The sequence below is a fragment of the Chinchilla lanigera genome, unplaced genomic scaffold, assembly GCF_000276665.1.
Source record: "Chinchilla lanigera isolate Chin_1 unplaced genomic scaffold, ChiLan1.0 scaffold00008, whole genome shotgun sequence".
Lineage (NCBI taxonomy): Eukaryota > Metazoa > Chordata > Mammalia > Rodentia > Chinchillidae > Chinchilla > Chinchilla lanigera.
This window is the reverse complement of record NW_004955409.1, coordinates 22003914-22022873: the sequence shown is the minus strand read 5'-3', so window position 1 is coordinate 22022873 and position 18960 is coordinate 22003914. Positions and strand designations below refer to the sequence as shown.

The 18960-nt window shown below is 36.8% G+C and overlaps 1 protein-coding gene across 1 annotated transcript in view; it reads left to right on the top strand.

Moving 5' to 3' along the window:
• The window catches only part of Ctage5 (CTAGE family, member 5), a 112765-nt gene that overhangs the window by 58199 nt on the left and 35606 nt on the right, over positions 1–18960 (top strand). Inside the window, exons 15-22 of the mRNA XM_005376883.2 lie at positions 2386–2508; positions 4443–4563; positions 6314–6360; positions 7473–7563; positions 10917–11055; positions 14493–14594; positions 16189–16249; positions 16938–16973. Of these exons, the coding sequence (XP_005376940.1) occupies positions 2386–2508; positions 4443–4563; positions 6314–6360; positions 7473–7563; positions 10917–11055; positions 14493–14594; positions 16189–16249; positions 16938–16973 (720 nt within the window). The remainder of the gene's footprint in view (positions 1–2385; positions 2509–4442; positions 4564–6313; positions 6361–7472; positions 7564–10916; positions 11056–14492; positions 14595–16188; positions 16250–16937; positions 16974–18960) is intronic.

Sequence of the window (18960 nt, the reverse complement as noted above, 5' to 3'; positions counted from 1 at the left end):
GTAATCCTAGCACTCAGGAGGCTGAGGCAGGAGGATCATTGTGAGTTAGAAGCCATCCTGGGCTACAAAGTGAGTTCAAGGGCAGTCTGAGCTGCATATAGAGACCCTGTCTCGAAAAGACAAAAAATAAATAAACAAATTAAATTAAATTAAATTAAATTAAATTTTTAGTCGGGCATGGTGACGCATGCCCGTAATTCAAGCACTTGGGAGGCTGAGGCAGGAGAATCATGATTTCAAGGCCAACGTAAGCTACGATAATGAGTTAGAGGCCAGCCTGGACTATAGAGTGAAACATACTTTTTCCCCAAGAGCTCATTGATTGCTTATGGAATAACCCTTTCTCACCCATTATTGTCCAGCCCTTCCTTACTGCATGCCAAGTCTTTTCTGCAGGCAGACCTGTCTCTCCCGGGCTCCTGGACCTGCTCACTCCGGTGCCAGCTTCATCCCTGGCCCCTTTGATCTCCCTGCTGCCCCTCTCACAGCATCTGGAGGCCGCGGGCTCCCAGAGTTCCCAGGCCACCGAGCCAGGTGCGCAGCCACGGGGGCGTGCAGGGAGGCGAGGCAGGTGTCCTAACGACTCTTGCGTGACCACATCACAGAGGGCGAAGGTCCCTGGCCGCCCCTTCGGACAGCAACTCGACGCCTCCTCCCCCAGCTGCCTGGCTGCTAGATGATGCGTCCAGCCCCACCCTGCTCAGCCTGGGTGCTTCTAGCATGCTTGTTTTCTGTCCCTTTTTTTTTTTTTTTTTTTTTTTTTTTGAGACAGTCTGGCTGACTATAGTTCAGGCTACCTTTAAACTCACTATGTAGCCCAGGCTGGCCTCAAACTTGCAGTGATTCTCCTGCCTCAGCCTCCCGAGTGCTGAGATTATAGGCGTGTGTCACCACGCCCAGCTCAATCCTCATTATTTGTGTGTGTCAGTATGATCTATGAGTTAGATTTCTTTTGGAGTGGTGGGAATATGCTAGTGAAGGTAGAGTTTTGCAGAGAGCTCCAGTAGTTACTGTGTGCTAGAATGCATTAGAGTAAATTGGGACTTTATTTTCATATTTATGTTCTGTTTCTCCTGTGAACTGCTTGCTTCGTCTGTTTTGAAGCCTGTTTTTCTTACTGACTTCCTTTAGCATTTTTGATTACTTTGGTGCCGGGTCTCACTATGTAATTCCGGCTAACATTGAACTCACTATAGCCCAGGCTGGTGGGAAACTCAGGGCAGCCTTCCTACCTCAGCCTCCAGAGTGCTGGATTTGTAGGCATGTGTACTATGCCATGCTCTTAGTGACTTCCACTAACTCTTTGCATGCTAAGGTTATTAATGATTTGTAGCATATAAAAATTCCTTTTTAATTCCTTTTTAAAATTTTTTTGTTTTATATGTATTTGAATTGTTTTTAAGTGTTACATAGTCATCTACCTCTTTTAATAAGTTTTTGTGTTACGTTCAGAAAGCTGTTTTTGCAAAATTTTATACAGTGGAATATTGTTTATGTGGAATCCAATCTGCTCTAGATTATTGATATTCCTAAAGGCCAGTTATCTTTAGTATAAAACAGTACAACAATGCAAGTAAGATGTGTGTGTTAGAGGAGATGTAAGGAATGGTAAGAAAAGGCCAAATTACTAGCTGTGGTGGCACATGCTTATAAACCCACCGACCCAAGAAGCTGAGGCAGGAGGATTGCAAGTTTGAGGTTAGCCTCAGCAATTTAGAGGGAGTCAAAATCAAATTTTTAAAAGGGTTAGGGACATAGCTCCGTGGTAGCACAGTTGCCTAGCATGTATGAGAGCATGGGCCCAATCCCAGTACACACATATCCACCCACCCCACACACCCACACAGACACCCACACCCACACACACACACACACACACACAAGAAAGAAGAAACCCTGACCAAGTGTAACAGATTCGTATGTGTTGGGAACCCTTTTCTTTGATATAAATTTGTTTTATAAATCAAATTTAAATGATTTTAAATGCCTGTTATTTTACACTATTAGTTTGAAATTTATTTGAAAACAGTAACCAGTCTTTCTGAGTAGCAGCAGCACTGCTTCTTAACCACTTACCAGTCTAATTATTTAAATATAGGATGACCAAAAATTGTGTATTTTTTTCGTTAATTTTTACAAGATGATATAATGGGAAATATAAAAATGACAGTTTTATCAAATTTATTCAATACAAGCATTAAGTGGTTGAAATGACACCCGAGTGACGCTCCAGGCAGTCAGCATGTAAACAGAGGTGCTGCCTGAGTGGCGCTCAGGGTAAACTGCCAAGTGAGTCGTACCTGAGTGATACACCCAAATACGTCAGTAAGTGCATGTGTGCGTACGTGTGATGAGCTCATTTCTCAGTTGTTGTTTCGACTTCAGCTTTTACAAGAGGTTGAAATGTGGAAAGAACAAGTGAGCGAGCTTAATCAGCAGAAAGTAGCACTGGAAGACTCCCGAGTGCGCGCAGAGCAAGTTCTGAGCGACAAGGAAAACCACATCAAGGTAAACGCTGCACTAGTTTTCATGCCTGGGTGGACTGGATACTAACTCTGACATTTGAAAACTTGTTTTTGGATGCTTTAATTTTATTAAGTATTTGGCTAGACTTTCAAGTGTTTCTTAAAGATTTATGGATTTATAGCATATGTATCAGTCCTCTGTATTCTGTGTGTCCGTTTTGTCTATGATCTTATTCTAGGTACTTAAGGGAAATGAATAATGATTTTTATCTTTTCTCTTTCGGCTGCTAATTTTCTACTGGTACGAGTTGGGAAGGAGTTTGAGAAATAGGACAGAGAGTTAAAGTCATGTTTATTGACAATATCTTTAATACGTAAACGAGCTAGTATTATACACTTTTATAGAGATGAAAGCCTTTTAAAAATAAATTTAACTGGAACTTGACTGTAATAATAGGAATGAAGTAATTGATATCACTCTCAGGGTTGGTTTGACTTTCTCCTGCTCCCTGTGCTCCCTGTGCCAGCTCTTTTCCTGCACACGGCCCCTCCCCCGGGCCCTGCCAGCCTGTACTGGGGACTGATTGCAGGGCCTTCACACTGAGCTGTATCCCCAGAACTTATTTTTTAATTTTGAGACAGGATCTTGCTAAGTTGCCCAAGCTGAGCTCAGACTTGCAGTTCCACTACCTTTACCTTCCAGAGTGCTGGGATCGCAGGTGTGAGTCACTGTTCCTCATTGCTTTTAAATCTTAAACTTTCACAGTATAGATACTCTACTGTATCAATAACAAGATAAAATATCTTCAGTAATCTATACAGCAAAATTGGTATTGCTATACACTTGTGCTAGTTTTGTTGTTACGAAATGTTGTCAAGACACTAGCTTCAGGAGTTTTATTCATAATTTGCCATGAAGTTGGCCCTCTGTATCCACAGGTTCCAGAATTGTGACTTCAACCAACCATAGATCAAAAGTGCCCCCAGACTGCACCTGTGTTGAGCACAGAGTTGTTAATTGTCATTATTCCCTGAATAGTAAAGCATAACAGCTATTGATTAGAGTTTACATTGTATTAGGTATTCTAAGTCCTCTAGAGATGCTGTAAAGTATACAGGGAGATATGCATAAGTTGTGAACAATACTATGCCTTTTCTCATGAGGGAGGAACTTGGGTGTCTGTGGGTTTTGGTATCCATGGCAGAGGGTGGTAGCCTGGAACCAGTTCCCTTGGATACTGAGGGATGAGTGTACTATTTTTTCCCCTAAACTTACTCTGCTTAAGGGGCCTGGGATTCTTCCTAAACCAAAGAATGAGATGTGATCCCCAACCACTGCTCACAGCTGTAGTTTACGTTATTTGTGCCAGAAACTCTGAAGAGAGGGACAAAGTTGAAGGGTGAAAACTTTAGAGCAGGGTGTAGTGGTTTGATTATCCATAGTGTTAGAAAATTGTCCTTTATTCAAGATTTTAAACACTGTTGTAAAACTTTTAATATTCTCATTTAAATTCTGTTCTATAATGTCTTTGTTCAGCAACTGAATTCCTTAGCTAGGTGTTGACTTGAGTGAATCCAGTAAAAATCTGTGATCGTTTTGTATATCATTTTGTCTCATTTGCAGATTTCATGTTCCATAAACTCACTCCCATGTTAATGCCTGTTTTATTTGTGGCATGTGAGAAATGTCATATAAGGCAGTGTTTTACTACTTTGTAATCATATAGTATATCTAGCAAGAATGGGCCATTGGATTTGGTTTAGAAATAATTTGGTTTTTAGCTCACAGAATTTAATAATCAACAAATTTTATAGTTCTTAGTAACAGAAATTACATATCTTAGTAACAGAAAATAAGTACTTGTATGCTGTTATTACATGGATTAACTTTTAACTGTTGCACATTCATAAGTTGTAAAGCCATTAGCATAAGGCATTACCTTCTTTCTTTGATTTTTCCCTTTGTTAAATGTCAAGTCTCTGACTGAACGCTTGATAAAGATGAAAGATTGGGCTGCTGTGCTTGGAGAAGACATAGGAGATGATGGTAACTTGGAATTGGACCTGAGGAGTGAATCCGCAAGTGGTACTCACTTAGGTATTAAGTCATGATCATCCTCTTTTGCTGAAATGGTGACTAGCTCTTCTACTGCCTTTGTGTTCCCCATGTGCACCCTGTTCTCTGTCCACTTGTACGTTAGCATTTTCTGTCTGTCTGTCTGTCTGAAACACCGTCTGTCTCTCTGTCCATCCCGTACAGTTGAGTTTTAGCTGGATTACCGCCTTGTCAGGAAGTCTTTCTTGCGCTCCTCGAACTCACAGCCTCCCACCCCTCTGCTCCCTCTGTGTTACATATGTCTTCATTGCAACAGTTTCCAAAACTGGATCATTTCAGTCCTTTTTTTTCCTGTGCTTCAAGTTGGTGGATGGGTGACTCCTTCAAAACAGGAACGTTATGTAAATCAATAGTTCATGATACTTTTCTTTTTGTTTTAGTCAGATGACTGTAGTACTTTAGTCATAGCTGTCTCAGATTGTCATTGCCATCGTTGGTTGTGTTCTGGAATTGGCAGGAGTTAAATTCACTATAGCCCTCACTAGATTCGCAAGCCTATTCCTTTAATGTGTCAAAAAATCTTTTTCTGATATAATTTCATTTTTAAAATTACTTTTATTAGTACGTTCTTGCAGTACATAATGATTCCATTCATCATGCAGAGTTGGTACATACCTTAATTCTTTTTATGTACCCTTCTCTTTTCCTCCTTCCACCTTTGAAATAATTTTAGACTCCTGAGAGATTGTCAGAATAGTACGAAGATATCTTGTGCCCTCCTCCCAGTTTGCTCCAATGATTGTTCCTCCTTTATGTATTTTCTTTTTTCCTCTGATCTGCTACAGTTAGCACTGTTTTTAAGGAGGAACAGCAGTGATTTTTTTTAAAATAACATATTCTTTCATGATAGTATTCATATGTTGGAGAAAATTATCTTGAAGTAAATATATATAGTAGTCCTCAAGAGATACTATTCATACTTTCTAGTAGATGTTTGTAACATTTGGTACTGACGCCTGTGTACACTGTTTTTCTTTCATACCTACATGTCTGTGTCAGTATTTAATGTGCAACCTGTAGTAAGAAAATTATAACAGTAATGAGTAATTATAACAGTATAGTGTGAGGAAAATGATGTGGGTGTGATTCCTCTTATTGTGCTACGGCAGGTCATCTGATAACTGAGATGACTGTTGAGTGACTGATGTGCAGACAGCGTTCACAGCATGGATACGCTGGGCAAGTGGGTGACTTTCATCTCAGGCGGAAAGGAATGATAGATCAGCGTGAAATTCCAGTGCTAGGTGCTGCTTAGGCTAGTGCATCATTTAAAACTGTTTATAGAATTTTCCATTTATTATTTTCCAGCCATTTATAAAACACGTGGAAATCACAGAAAGTGCAACTGCTCAAGTTCTATATCTACTTTATTTTTACTTATATCATAAAGGAAGTAATTCATTTTCTAGTAGAACTTGGTCTTGTGTAATATTTTATTTGGGTTATAATTCCACTCGGTTTGGGTGCTATAAAAGTCCAAGAATAGTTGGGGTGGTGGTGTGTATGTAGGTGAATGCTCAATCCTTGTTATAACCCTAGTTTTGGACTTAACATAGAGGAATGTTTTTAAACGATATGGTACTTCTGGTGCTTTTATTGTTTAGTTTCCTGGGAACAAAGACCATTGTACCTTATGCCAAATTCTGGAATTACAGGGTTCTACTTGAGTGAACTAATACAGTTATTTGGAGTATTGTGCTGCCTTTCCAACTAATTGTATTTTTCATAATAGATAATGAGCCAAAAGGAGCTTTGAAGAAACTGATTTATGCTGCTAAGGTATTATTATGTAACTATAAAAAATGTAGATGAAGAAATAGCACACAGATTAAACCTGTATGTCCTTAATCGCTTTTTATTTCATTTTATTTTTTTGTTGTGTGTTTTTGAGACAGGGTCTTGCAGTGTAGTTCAGGCTGGCTTTGAGCTCACTATGTAGCTAAGGCTGGCCTGGAACTCGTGACAGTCTTTCCACTTCAGCTTCCCAAGTTCTGGGATTATAGGTGTGCACCATGACACCTGTCTAATAACTATTTTAATTTTTTTTTTTCTAATAACTATTTTAAAAGTCCATTTCATTGTCCTTGTGATCAGAAATATGTCACAAGGACATATTGAAGAAATGATCAGAAATATGTCAGTTACTTTTAACTTTTTTATATTAACTTTAGAAACTCATAATTTTTAGAATCTATTGAAAACTTCCAAGGTTACTCATTTCTTCAGATGATGAATGTATTTAAAATATTTGGCTGGTAGTGGTGGCGCATGCCTGTAATCCCAGCACTTGGGAGGCTGAGGCAGAAGGATTGTTGGAAGTTTGAGACCAGCCTGGGCTACAAAGTGAGCTCAAGGCCAGCCTGAACTGTGTGGCAAGACCCTGTCTCAAAAAGACAAAAAAAAGTTTACTGTATTTTATCTCAGACTTCTTAGTATATTCTTTTTCTTCTTGTCTTAGTATTTTCTTATCCCTACTGTACCATTCCTACTTTGAGAAGAAAATATTGGGTTTATTATTTTCTTCTGGCTTATTTGTTTTTTCTTCTGTCTTGATCTTTGCTGATTTATGTGAAGTCTTGGTAATGTAATGTGAAGGCTGTCAAAACTTGTGTTGAAAGTAAATAGAAAAAAATAGAAAAAGAATAGTGACTCTTTAAGCACCTAGTAAAAAACATTCACTGATGTTCTCTATTCCTGGTCTCAGAATTAATTATCAATGACTTCACTAGCTTTCTGAGATGGAAGTGGCATTGTTGGTTTCTGGGTGATAATTTCATCAATTTCATCAGAGTGATAAAATAGCTTCAGAAGGGTGGGGATGGCACATTGAGGGTTTTTGTTGTTGTTGTTATTTGTTTAACTGATTAATGTTATTTTTTTCTTCTTTAAAGTTAAATGCTTCTTTAAAATCTTTAGAAGGAGAAAGAAACCAGATTTATACTCAGTTATCTGAAGTAGATAAAATAAAGGAAGATCTTACAGGTAAGTAATCTACATAGTTTAAAAATATTTCCAAATAAATACATCTCTTTATGGAGCATGAGTGATTGAATCAGTTTTGGGAAGATCCAGTTTTATTGGGGAGTATTTATGTAAAATTAGTCCTGAGTTTTGTTGTTGGTAATGCTTTCTCAGTTTCTTTTATATTTATGAGAAATTAATGGAATTTTTGAACACATGTAAAACTGTTTATTATAGTGTCGTAGTTGGTATAGTTTTAGATACTAAGAAATAGCAAATTGGAACTTTAAACATTTTGTCACAAAACCAATCTTCAGTAGTAGTACTAGTTGCTGTAGATGGCTTCCTTCTTTAATATAAATACATGTTTATTAGCACATATAGGATGAATATTAGACCTGTACATTTTTCTTTTCATTGAAAACATTTCTGTTTATTTTACTGATAATGTTTATATTTTTTTAAAAGGTAAATAAGTGTTTGTATGTTTTTTGGGATTGAACCCAGGGCCTTATTAGCTCAGAGCTAAATCCCTAGCCGTTTTTAACTTTGTATTTTGGAACAAAGTTTTGATAAGTTGCCCAAGGTGTTCTTGAATTTCTGATCTTGCCTCAGCTTCCTAGAGCACTGGGATTACAGGTGTCTGCCACCATGCCCAGCCAAGAATTTTTTAATTTTTTTTTTTTTTTTTTTGTCGTTTTGAGATAGGGTCTCGCTATGCAGTTCAGGCTGGCCTTGAGCTCACTTTGTAGCCCAGGCTGTTCTCGAACTCACAACGATCCTCCTGCCTCAGCCTCCCGAGTGCTGGGATTACAGGCGTGCACGACCATGCCTGGCTTAAATTGGTGTAAATGACATCTCATTTTATACAAAAATGAAAAGAATTCACCATATATGTTTGCATTCAGAAAGACTGGAAGGACATCATCAACTGTCAGCCATGGTTAACTTTGAATATAGGGTTATGGGGAGATTTTTGTTTTCTTTTTACTGATCAGTACTTTCAAAACTTCTATAATACATTAACTATATTTACAGTTTTAAAGGTTGAACTACCAGATACGGCGATACCTAAAAAAATGGTCATTGCTCTTCTTACATGTGTTAGTTAGGTTATTATTGGACTTTGAAAAACATTGCTTTTAGTTTTTAAGAAATACCACTCTATGTAATGTAGAGTACAAAAGTCATAGGAATGTCACAGAAGGAAATAATATGAACCCTACTTTCAAGGAAGTGTATTTTAGTATATATTAACATATTTCTACTATTCAAACATGAAGATTAAATGGTACACCCTTGAAAGATCAGTAGGTCTCAAAAGAAATCAAGGGAGGAACTTAAAAATGTATAGAATCAAATGACATTGGTAATAGGACACATCAGAATCTGTGGAACACGATGCATGGAAGTTTATAGCTATGAGTGCCTACATTAGAAAAACAGAGTGATCCTGAATAACCTAATGGTATGTGTCAAGGTCCCAGAAAAACCAGAGCAATCCAAACCCCAAACCAGTAGAAGAAAAGAAATTATAAAAATCAGAGTGGAAATCAATGAAATTGAGACTGAACAAACAGTATGAAGAATTAATGAATTAAAGAGTTCTTCTTTGAAAGGATAAATAAGATTGAAAGCTGTTAGCCAGACTTACTAAAAGAACATTCATATCAATATAATTAGAAATGAAAAAGGCAAAATTATAAGACACCACAGAAATGCAGAGGACTATTAGATACTATTTTGAAAACATATTCCAATATTAGATAATTTGGAAGAAATGGGTAAATTCCTTGACACATATGACTTACCAAAATTGAACCAAGAAGATACAAAAACTCTTAACAGATCAGTAGCAAGCAAATAAATGCAGTAATAAAAGCTCACATTTGCCAGGCGTGGTGGTGCATGCCTGTAATCCCAGCACTTGGGAGGGTGAGGCAGGAGGATCCTTGTGAGTTCGAGGCCAGCCTGGGCTACAAAGTGAGCTCAAGGTCAGCCTGAGCTACATAGCGAGACACTGTCTCAAAAAGACAAAAAAAAAAAAGAAAAAAGAAAAAAAAAACCTCACATTGAAGAAAAGCCCAGGACCCAGTGGATTCACCGCTGAATTTTACCACAACTTTTGAAAAGAACTAGCATCAATACTCTGCTAACTTTTCCACATAATGGAAAGGGGAGGAATAGTTCCAAACTCATTCCATGAAGCCAGCATTACCATGATACCAAAGCTTGATATATGTAATGTAGAGTACAAAAGCCATAGGAATGTCACAGAAGGAAATAATATGAACCCTACTTTCAAGGAAGTGTATTTTAGTATATATTAACAAAAAAAAAGAAGAAAAACCACAAGCCAATATCCTTGGTGAACATAGTTGCAAAAATCCCCAATAAGATACCTGCAGACAGAATTCAACAAATTATTAAAAAGATCAGATACCAAGTTGACTTCATCCCAGAAGTTCAAGGATGGCTGAACATGTGTAAATCAGTAAGTGTAATACATTGTTAAATAAATAGAATCATGGAAAAAAATCACATGAGCAGCTCAGTAGATATAGAGAAAACCTTTGACAAACCCCAGCATCCCTTCACGATAAAAACCCTGATGAAAAAAAGTGTAGAAGAACCTTACTTCAAATTGATAAAAGCCATGTATGAGAAAAACACAGCGTCATACTGAATGAGGAAGAACTGGGAGCATCCCTCTAAAATGAATTAAGACACCTGTCTACTCTTACCACACATGTTCAGTGCTCAGCCAGAAAGAATAAGGAAATTATGTGATTTTCAATAAAATGGATGGAGACCAGGGATATAGCTAGCAGCACAACACCTGCCTGGCAAGCGCAAGGTTCTGAGTTTAATTCCTGGTACCAGAAAAAAGAAAAAAGAAAAAAAAAGGAAAATGGATAGAACTTAGGACCCTAACGTTAGGTGAAGTAAGTCAGATAAAGTCAGACATAGACTGTTACATATAGCACGCTTTCTCTTATATGACAAATCTGAGACACGAATAGAGTAAAATAAAGGAGAAATTGTAGGAAGCAGAGAGGTAGTCATAGAGATGGGATGGTGATAGGGGAGGGAGGTGAGAGGATCGAAAATGAAGATATGCTCTGTACATGTGCCACTTCCCCAGATTGAATATAACTATGATGTATAGCAAGGATATACTAATGAAAAAATTAGAACAAAGTATATAGCTCCTTAAGTAAAATATTAAAAAAAATTTGCATGAACAAAAGACTTTACAGGTTTCCCATTGTTTTTGAAGTTAGATTATAAATTATTTTTAGTAGTTTTTATCTTTTGAAATGTCAGTGTACATCAGAATATTTATTTCTTTGAGTTTTCCAAATTTTCTGTAGAGCGTATTAAAAATCTCCAGGCTGAACAAGCGTCACTGCAGTCACAAAATACACAGCTTGCAAGTGAGAGTCAGAGGCTTCAGCAGAAACTTGAAGTAATGACTGAACTGTATCAGGAAAATGAAAGGAAACTCCACAGGTGAGGAAAAACTGTATTGTTACTTTTATTATTACTAGTATTTTGAGACAGGGTCTCACTGTTTAGTTTAGGCTGGCTTTGAAATCACTGTGTAGCCTAGGCTGGCTTTGATTTTCTGGCAATCTTCCTGCCTCATCTTACTGTGTATGTGCAATTTTGCCTACTTTGTGAAATTTATTTGTAGCCCTCAAATCGGTTCTTGCAGAGTTCTTGCGGCCATTTGTGGACATGCTGAAAACTCTAAAAGTCTGAATTGCGCAGCCAAGGCTGAGTGAGGCAGCTCTCTGCCTTTCTGGTTTTAACTCTTAGGCAGGAGATAGGAGTTGTTTTCATAGTGTTTAGTAGCACATCTTTTACATTTTTGTGCTGTTTTGGATGATTTAGCTGTTTAAAATTCTCCCCAAGCATAACGCTGAGGTGCTGTCTAGTATTCTGAAGTACAAGAAGGTCGTGAGATACTTTATGGGGAAAATACACGTCACATAAACTTTGTTCAGGCATGAGTTGTAGTACTGTTGGTTGTGAGGACAGTGTTCATAAATCAACAGTGTGCGTTTCAGTAAAATGAAGCAAGAATGTATATTGATTTCTTGATAAAGTTGTTATGACCAGAAGCTAATATGACCCTAATCCTGTATTACCCTTAGGAACAGTGATTCCTGTATTTGTTAATCAGGGCTGTGGCAGCTTCATAGAATGTAACTAGCATAAATTATAAGAAGCTCCTGTATATACTTGTCAGTTGGTAGAAAATATTAATGCTCCATTGAGATGAGGGTGTTGGGTAGTTAGCTGGTTAGGCTCATTCTCTGCCAAGCTGTATATCTCAGTGCTTTGGATTAAATTCATAGGTGAAAACTTAACATTCATCATGGACCTGTGGGCCGGTTTGGACTTCACAGGCTATAGAGGAGAAATAAATTTGACTAAATGGGGAAGCTGAAGTATAGCCTCAGGGTTTCAGTGAGTAAACCTAAGAACATTCTTTTAGAATGACTTAGAAGATACAGCGGTACCTCTGTTTGCGAACTTAATTCTTTCCATGATTCTGGGTGCAAACTGAATCAGAGGAGAACCAAATCACATTCAGTGGTTAGGTTCAGTGTTGCCCTTATGCGGAAATTTGATTTGATTCTCATTTGATTCAGTCTGAGACTAGAATCATGGAAAGAATTAAGTTCGTGAACTGAGGTACCACTGTACTGGAAATATATTTTGAACATAAAGAGATTATTTGAGGTGACAGAAATACTTCTGAGTGTATTTTTTTTTTTTGAATAAAAGTATGTATGGTTGATATGGGATTTTAATTAGATATGTTTAAATTTCAAAGAAAAGAAGCTATTTTCTGTAGATTTTCAGAGCAAGAATGAGAGACCTAATAGTATCATACCTGTGTATGTTACCTTCATTGTGATTTTAATTCCCAAAATATTATATATTACATTCTTAAACTAGGTACTGCTCAAATTCAAGGAATTATGCTCCTAGTTATTCTTCAGAGTAAAACATAGAGAGTTGACAGAACCAAGAAGGTGTTAGACTGAAACTTTCTCCTGCGTGCAGTATAATGTAGACTCGGTCGTTTTCTGGCATGATGGTTTTCACGACTTATATTACATTATTAGTTAGCACTTCTCCAAATTTGATACTGCAGAGAAGTAAAAATGTAGAACCCAGGAACTTAGTGTGTTGCTTTAAATCTGCGGAGATATGATTGTTCTGTAATTGTCTCATTGGGTTTCCTTTCACAGTGTGATTTCTACCTTTTATAGGCCGTCACGGAATCGAGGGGAGGGTAAATAAGAGCTCAAGTCTCGGGGGGTGGGGTGTCAGCGAGTGGCTGGCCATCTTCAGTGTACAGTCTGAGAGACACCCTTCCTTCCATACCTGTGCCCTTCTACCTTTGTGCTTTTCCTGGGGCAATCACTTTTCTTACAGGACTTACAGAAAGATTCCCCTAGGGGAGTACTTTCTAAGCAGTAGGCATATAGTGTATAGACTATGAAACATTTACTTGTGTCCAGTGCTTTTTCTCTGGAAGTTTGTGGTATTCCTTTACAAAGTTCAGAAAAGACAGGAGACATCTCTGTGTTGTTCACTACTGTTTCTTGAGAGAACAGCATTAGTAATACTACGTGGAGCGATCTGGGTAATGTAGAGGACTTGGGAGCCCTCTGCCTTGGTCCAGTTACAGTCACACGGCACAGAATGCTGTGTTGGTCAGCGGAGAGCCGTATGTGTGGCTGTCTTACGGTTACGCTGCCGAGTGACGTCGTGACTGTCTCAGTCTGTGTGAGGACACTCTGATGTACGTGTGATGGGGCCAGATTGCCCAGTGACACGTTTCTCGCCAGATCCCTGTTGTTAAGTAATGCACCTAGTGTGACGTTTTCTGTGCTTTATTTTCATTTTTGTAAAATAGGAATAATAATAGTGCCTTTCTTTTAGAGGTATTTTAGTAATTAAATATCAGAACATGTATAAAGGGCTCTTCCAGTGGTGGCTTTCCGTGATACTAACAGCCTGGCGTGTGTCACATGGGCCATAGGCTTGCCACCACTGGAATGGCTCGATACTGTGCTAGACTAATAGCACATACTAATGGCTCAATAAATTACTTATTATTACTATTAAAAGAACTAAGAATAGCCAAGCATGGTGGCGCACTGTTACAATCCTAGCACTCGGGAGGCTGAGGCAGGAGGATTGCAGCACATTCAAGGTGAGCATGAATTACATAGTGAGACCTTGTCTCAAAAAACAAAAAACAAAAACTGAGACTAGTAAGTAGGACTGGTACTGCTTCTAATATTATTCACTTTGGGTTTATTCTGTTATTATTTTTAGTCTCTTAAACTAGTTGGTATGGCCTAATTCCTATTTTTAATCACCAATTTAAAAATATTGCAATATAGTTTATTAGATGGTAACTTTTTTGTCTAAAATACTTAATACTTTCTATATAAGAAGGCTTGATAAATGATGTATAATCATAATAGTTGTTATTAGCATTTATCTTTATAACCTTATTTTTTTGATAAATTAAGAAAGAAGACTTTTTGTTGTCTTTTAGAGACAGGGTTTTACCATGCAGTTCAGGCAGGCCTTGAACTCACTGTGTAGTCCAGGGTGGCCTCAGGTTTGCAGCAATCCTCCTGTGTCAGCCTTCTGAGTGCTGTGATTACAGGTGTGCACCACTGCACCAGGCATAAACTCTTGAGACCATAATTTCAATAGTATATACCGGATACAATACAATTTTGAGTTTATAATATTCCACACCAGAAATGTTTACTGCTTTTTTCTTGCATGTGATGTTTGTAGTGGTATTTTAAAAATTGTTATAGAAGAAACACCAGTCTTGATACAATTTAAAAAGATGTAATTGATTATTTTGTGACACGTATTAAAAGAAATAATGCACTTGTTTTAAGGAAATTAACAGTAGAGGAAAATTACCGGTTAGAAAAAGAGGAGAAACTTTCTAAACTGGATGAAAAGATTAGCCATGCTGCTGAAGAGCTGGAGACCTACAGGTATTTAATACTCTTTTGGGGGGGTGCATGAGGTTATCTAAAAATTCAGTAATAGAGAAGAAGATAAAGCAGCCTTTTATTTCATTGCTTTCATTCAGAATTCTTACTGTTACACAATTATACAGAAAATATGAAAAGGAAAAATGTTTTCATTTTAAGGGTATGTGAATTTTAAAGCTCACATCTGCATATGAACATTTCTGTTTTATGTTAATATCAAGAAATTCATGAACACATGAATTTTAAGATCTTTTACTTTTCAGTTCAAATGGGAAGAATGTATATAATATTAATGAGTTGCACAGTATGTATGCTATAAAAAGAAAAATAAGCCACAATTAGCATCCTGATAAAGTTTGTAAGACTAGCTTGATTCAATCTTCACTAGACCCAAAGAAATAGAGAAAAAGGAAACAGGATATAATAGTGTCCATAATATGTATTTGTGATATTTTGGTTTTACCTTTGGGAAGGGGTAAGCTTGGTTTTATCCAAAACAAGGACTTATTTTGTTAGTCTTATAAAGGTAAAAAGTAATATTTTAGTTTGTAAAAGTTGTTAGTTTCCTAGAATTCTGCTGAGGTTATTGGCATCTGAATACATCTTCCAGGGTCATGCTTCTTAAAAAAAAGTATATATTGTAGCCTTTGTGCAACTTTGCTTCAGATAAAAGCAGGTGGTATCTTCAGGTTAAAATAGGTCAGGATGCCATTTGGGAAAATACCCTGGAGAGATCTGTAAAAGAACCAGCATTTGAGGATATAACTGTAGAGTCTGAAAGAAAAAGAATATTCAAAGATTTTATGTATGTCCTTGAGCAAGAGCCAGCATCATCATTCAGAGAGTAAAAAATATTCTTTGAAACCTAAGAAACGTCATAGGAAATGTTCCCACTGTCTGTCGGAGTCGTGTTCAGATGATGACAACGGCCATTCAAAGAAGAAAGTCGGCAGGCAGAGTCCCCTTCTGCTTCAGAGCGTTCTCCTAGTGTGGAGTCTGCTAGAAGTTATGTAACAAAGCAGAGGAGCATAGAAGAAAAGAAGAGGAGACAGGAATCTGACTCTCTGGAATCAGATGCTGAGCTAGGAAAGGATAAAAAAAAAAGATCAGGAAAATGAAAAGGACAGATTGGAATCAAAACACAAATCACTTGAGAAAAAGACGGGGAAGCATTGTGGTACTGGGGATGCTTGCGGCAGTGGACTGAGTGAGGGTTCGAAAGGCGGAGAAGAACCCTTTTGGAGCAACTGGATGGCAATCAATAAATTATACCAGGGGGCTGGGGATTTAGCTCAGCGGCAAAAGCGCCTGCCTGACATGCGCAAGGTCGTGAGTTCAGTTCCCGGTACCGGAGAAAAACCAAAAAAAAAAAAAAAAAAAAAAAAAAAAAAAAAAAAAATAAATTATACCAAACAAGTGTTAAAAATACACTTAGATCAGGACAGAATATTCTTTACAGTTCCTTAAAGGTGATTTCTTAACATGAGTTTTGGAGTTGTTTATCACACAAATGGAGCATTGGGGTGCTTTGATATTTTTTAGAGTGTTTATTATATTTTAATACTGTGGTAGAATAATTATTTGTTCCTTTTAGAGCACGAGCCAAAGATCTTGAGGAAGAATTGGAGAGAACCGTTCAATCTTATCAAGGGCAGGTACGTGTGTGTGTGTGTGTGTGTGTGTGTGTGTGTGATTTAAACCAATTTTGATTTGTTTGAATTGATGAGGAATAGAATTATTTGACCATCCATTTCTCTTTAAGTATGGCATGTGACTGTGGACCATTTCTAGGGAGCTAAGGATTCTGAGATAAAACAATCATATTTAAAGTTCCCTGCTTCCTTGGGAATGTGGATTACATGGCATAAATATACATGGATCAACACTGAGCTCTCAATTTTTTTTAAGAAAGGGTCTTGCTATGTAGTGCAAAGTGGCCTTCAATTTAATATGCAGCCCAGCCTGGCCTTAGACTTGGAGTAATCCTTCCTACCTCAGCCTCCTGAGTGCTGGGATTATAGGTGTGTACCACCAAGCCTGGCTGGGGTCTGATATTTAGTCAGGCTGGTTATCTGTTAGTCAGAAACTCTTGTTGAGTTGATCACTGCAAAAAATAGAAATTTCCTCGATAACAATCATGTTTGTACATTCAGTTTTTGTTTTAAAAGTAAAATAGAATAGATCATGTGTACCTGAAAATTTGCTTTAAAATGTTTACTGTCTCTCCAAAGATGTTTGGGGCATTATGAGTTTATAGGTTGTACATTAAATTATGGTAGTAGATATAAGTGGTTTTTACTTAGGAAAAATAATTGTAAGTATTTTTATACCTTTGTTTTTCAGATTATTTCCCATGAGAAAAAAGCACATGATAATTGGGTAAGTTTTAATTTCTTTTATGGTTCTTTTGTCAGATTTCTTTCAGAAGATGTACTGCTTATTTAAATTAGGTGAAAAATTAAGATAGAATTTAAAAAAAAAATCACTTAATTGCATCAGTGATGAGTTCATACTAAAAGTTCAGGTCATATACAAAGAAATAATTACCAGTATCATTTTCATTTGTCTGTACTGCTTGAATGAATTTAAATATAAACGCACATATGTGTGTGTGTGTGTATATATATATGTTTAAAATAATGAATCCTATTACTGTATTTTACTGTTTATAACTTGCTTTCAGGAAACCGAGAGAACGAGGCAGAGGAAGGGGACATAAAAAGATTTGAGATGTATTATGTACATGTATCTCTTCCCCACAATGGGTATAACTGTTATGTACTGCAAATGTGTACTAATAAAAAAAAAAAGAGAACAGTAGGCTAGATGGGTTTGAAGGAAGGGGGAGAATTTTTATGAAGATCAATGACAAAATGTTTTTTAAATGGATTTTATTTGTTTTTTGTTTTTTTTTTTTATTTTGAGGCAGGGTCTCACTACATAGTGCAGGCTGGCCCTGAACTTGCTTATGTAGCCCAGGCTGGCCATGAACTCATAGCAATTCTCCTGATTCAGCCTCTCAAGTGCTGGGATTACAGATGTGTGCCACCACTCCTGGCTAATAAATTTTTATTAAACATTAAAAAATTTGCTCTCAATATATCAAAGATACTCTTCTATGAATGTTTCATAATTTATAAAAGCTTTCTCATTTGATGAATCTTTATTTATTTATTTATATTTTGTTTTGAGGTAGGGTCTCACTATGCAGTTCAGGCTGGCCTTGAACTTGCTTGTGTAGTCCCGGCATTTTCAAACTGTGGCTGTCCTCCTATCTTAGCCTCCTGAATGCTGGGATTGTAGGCATGCACCACCATGCCTGGTTTGAACCTTTAGTTTTGTTTCTACTTTTTTATGATTACAATTTCAGGTATTTCTTTATTAAGAATTTCTCTGCTTAATCTTACTAGATTTAATCCTGTCCTTTTGGACTCACTTTGTACCGTTTTTATATGTCCTGTGGCAAGTATTGTGTTCTTTACTGTAGTCATTTATATTTGCTCAGACCACAAAACTTTAAATTTCATAAGGCAGGAACTGTTTGTTTCTTTTTGCTTAATGTCTGCACCTAACAATAGTTTGTATATTATAAGTAGTCGCTATTTAAATAGTAGTGTTTTAGAGTGCAAAGTGGTCAGTCACTGAAATTACAGTTTTATTTAACCTTTGTAAGCATTTCAAAAATCTGCAATCACTTACCGTCAGCTTATTTTATACATACTTCTGTAAAGTGTCTGTTATGTCACTAGTTTATTAACTATGAGTGTCTTAAGACTTAATGTGTTATACTGTGTAGAAACCATTCAGAAATAATTTTGGTTCTACATTGTTAACAGTTAAAAGAATATTTTATTTTACTAACTAAAATTTTATTAGTGTAACTTTTTTGTTAGTATAAAATTGATCATATAATTACATATTGGAAAAAGATTTACACATGGAATCTTTTTTGATAGTGAGTGCTAAAATAATTTAAGCTGTGCTTTTTGCAAATGTCTACATAATTTATTTTTTCACTAAAGTCAGTTCTAAAGTGTAGTTCACAGTTTTAAGTGAAAGCAAATCTGACAGTATAGTTCCTTTTACTTGTAAAGGCATAGTTCTAGACTAAATTGCCTACCTTTCCATGCTGTTAGGTATGATCAAATATATGGCTAATGTTAAATTTTAAAAAATTTATTATAAGAAAAGACACATTACTGTTGATACCCCTCGGAAGATTTCTCTTCACTCCGAACACACTTTCCCCATTGTTCTTGCCACTTTCTGGAGAAGTTCTGGAAGTCCTTTCTTGAGAAGTATCTTTAGTTGTGCTGTCCTGTCTTAATGTCATGAATTAATTCAAAATGCTTATTTTTCATGGTCG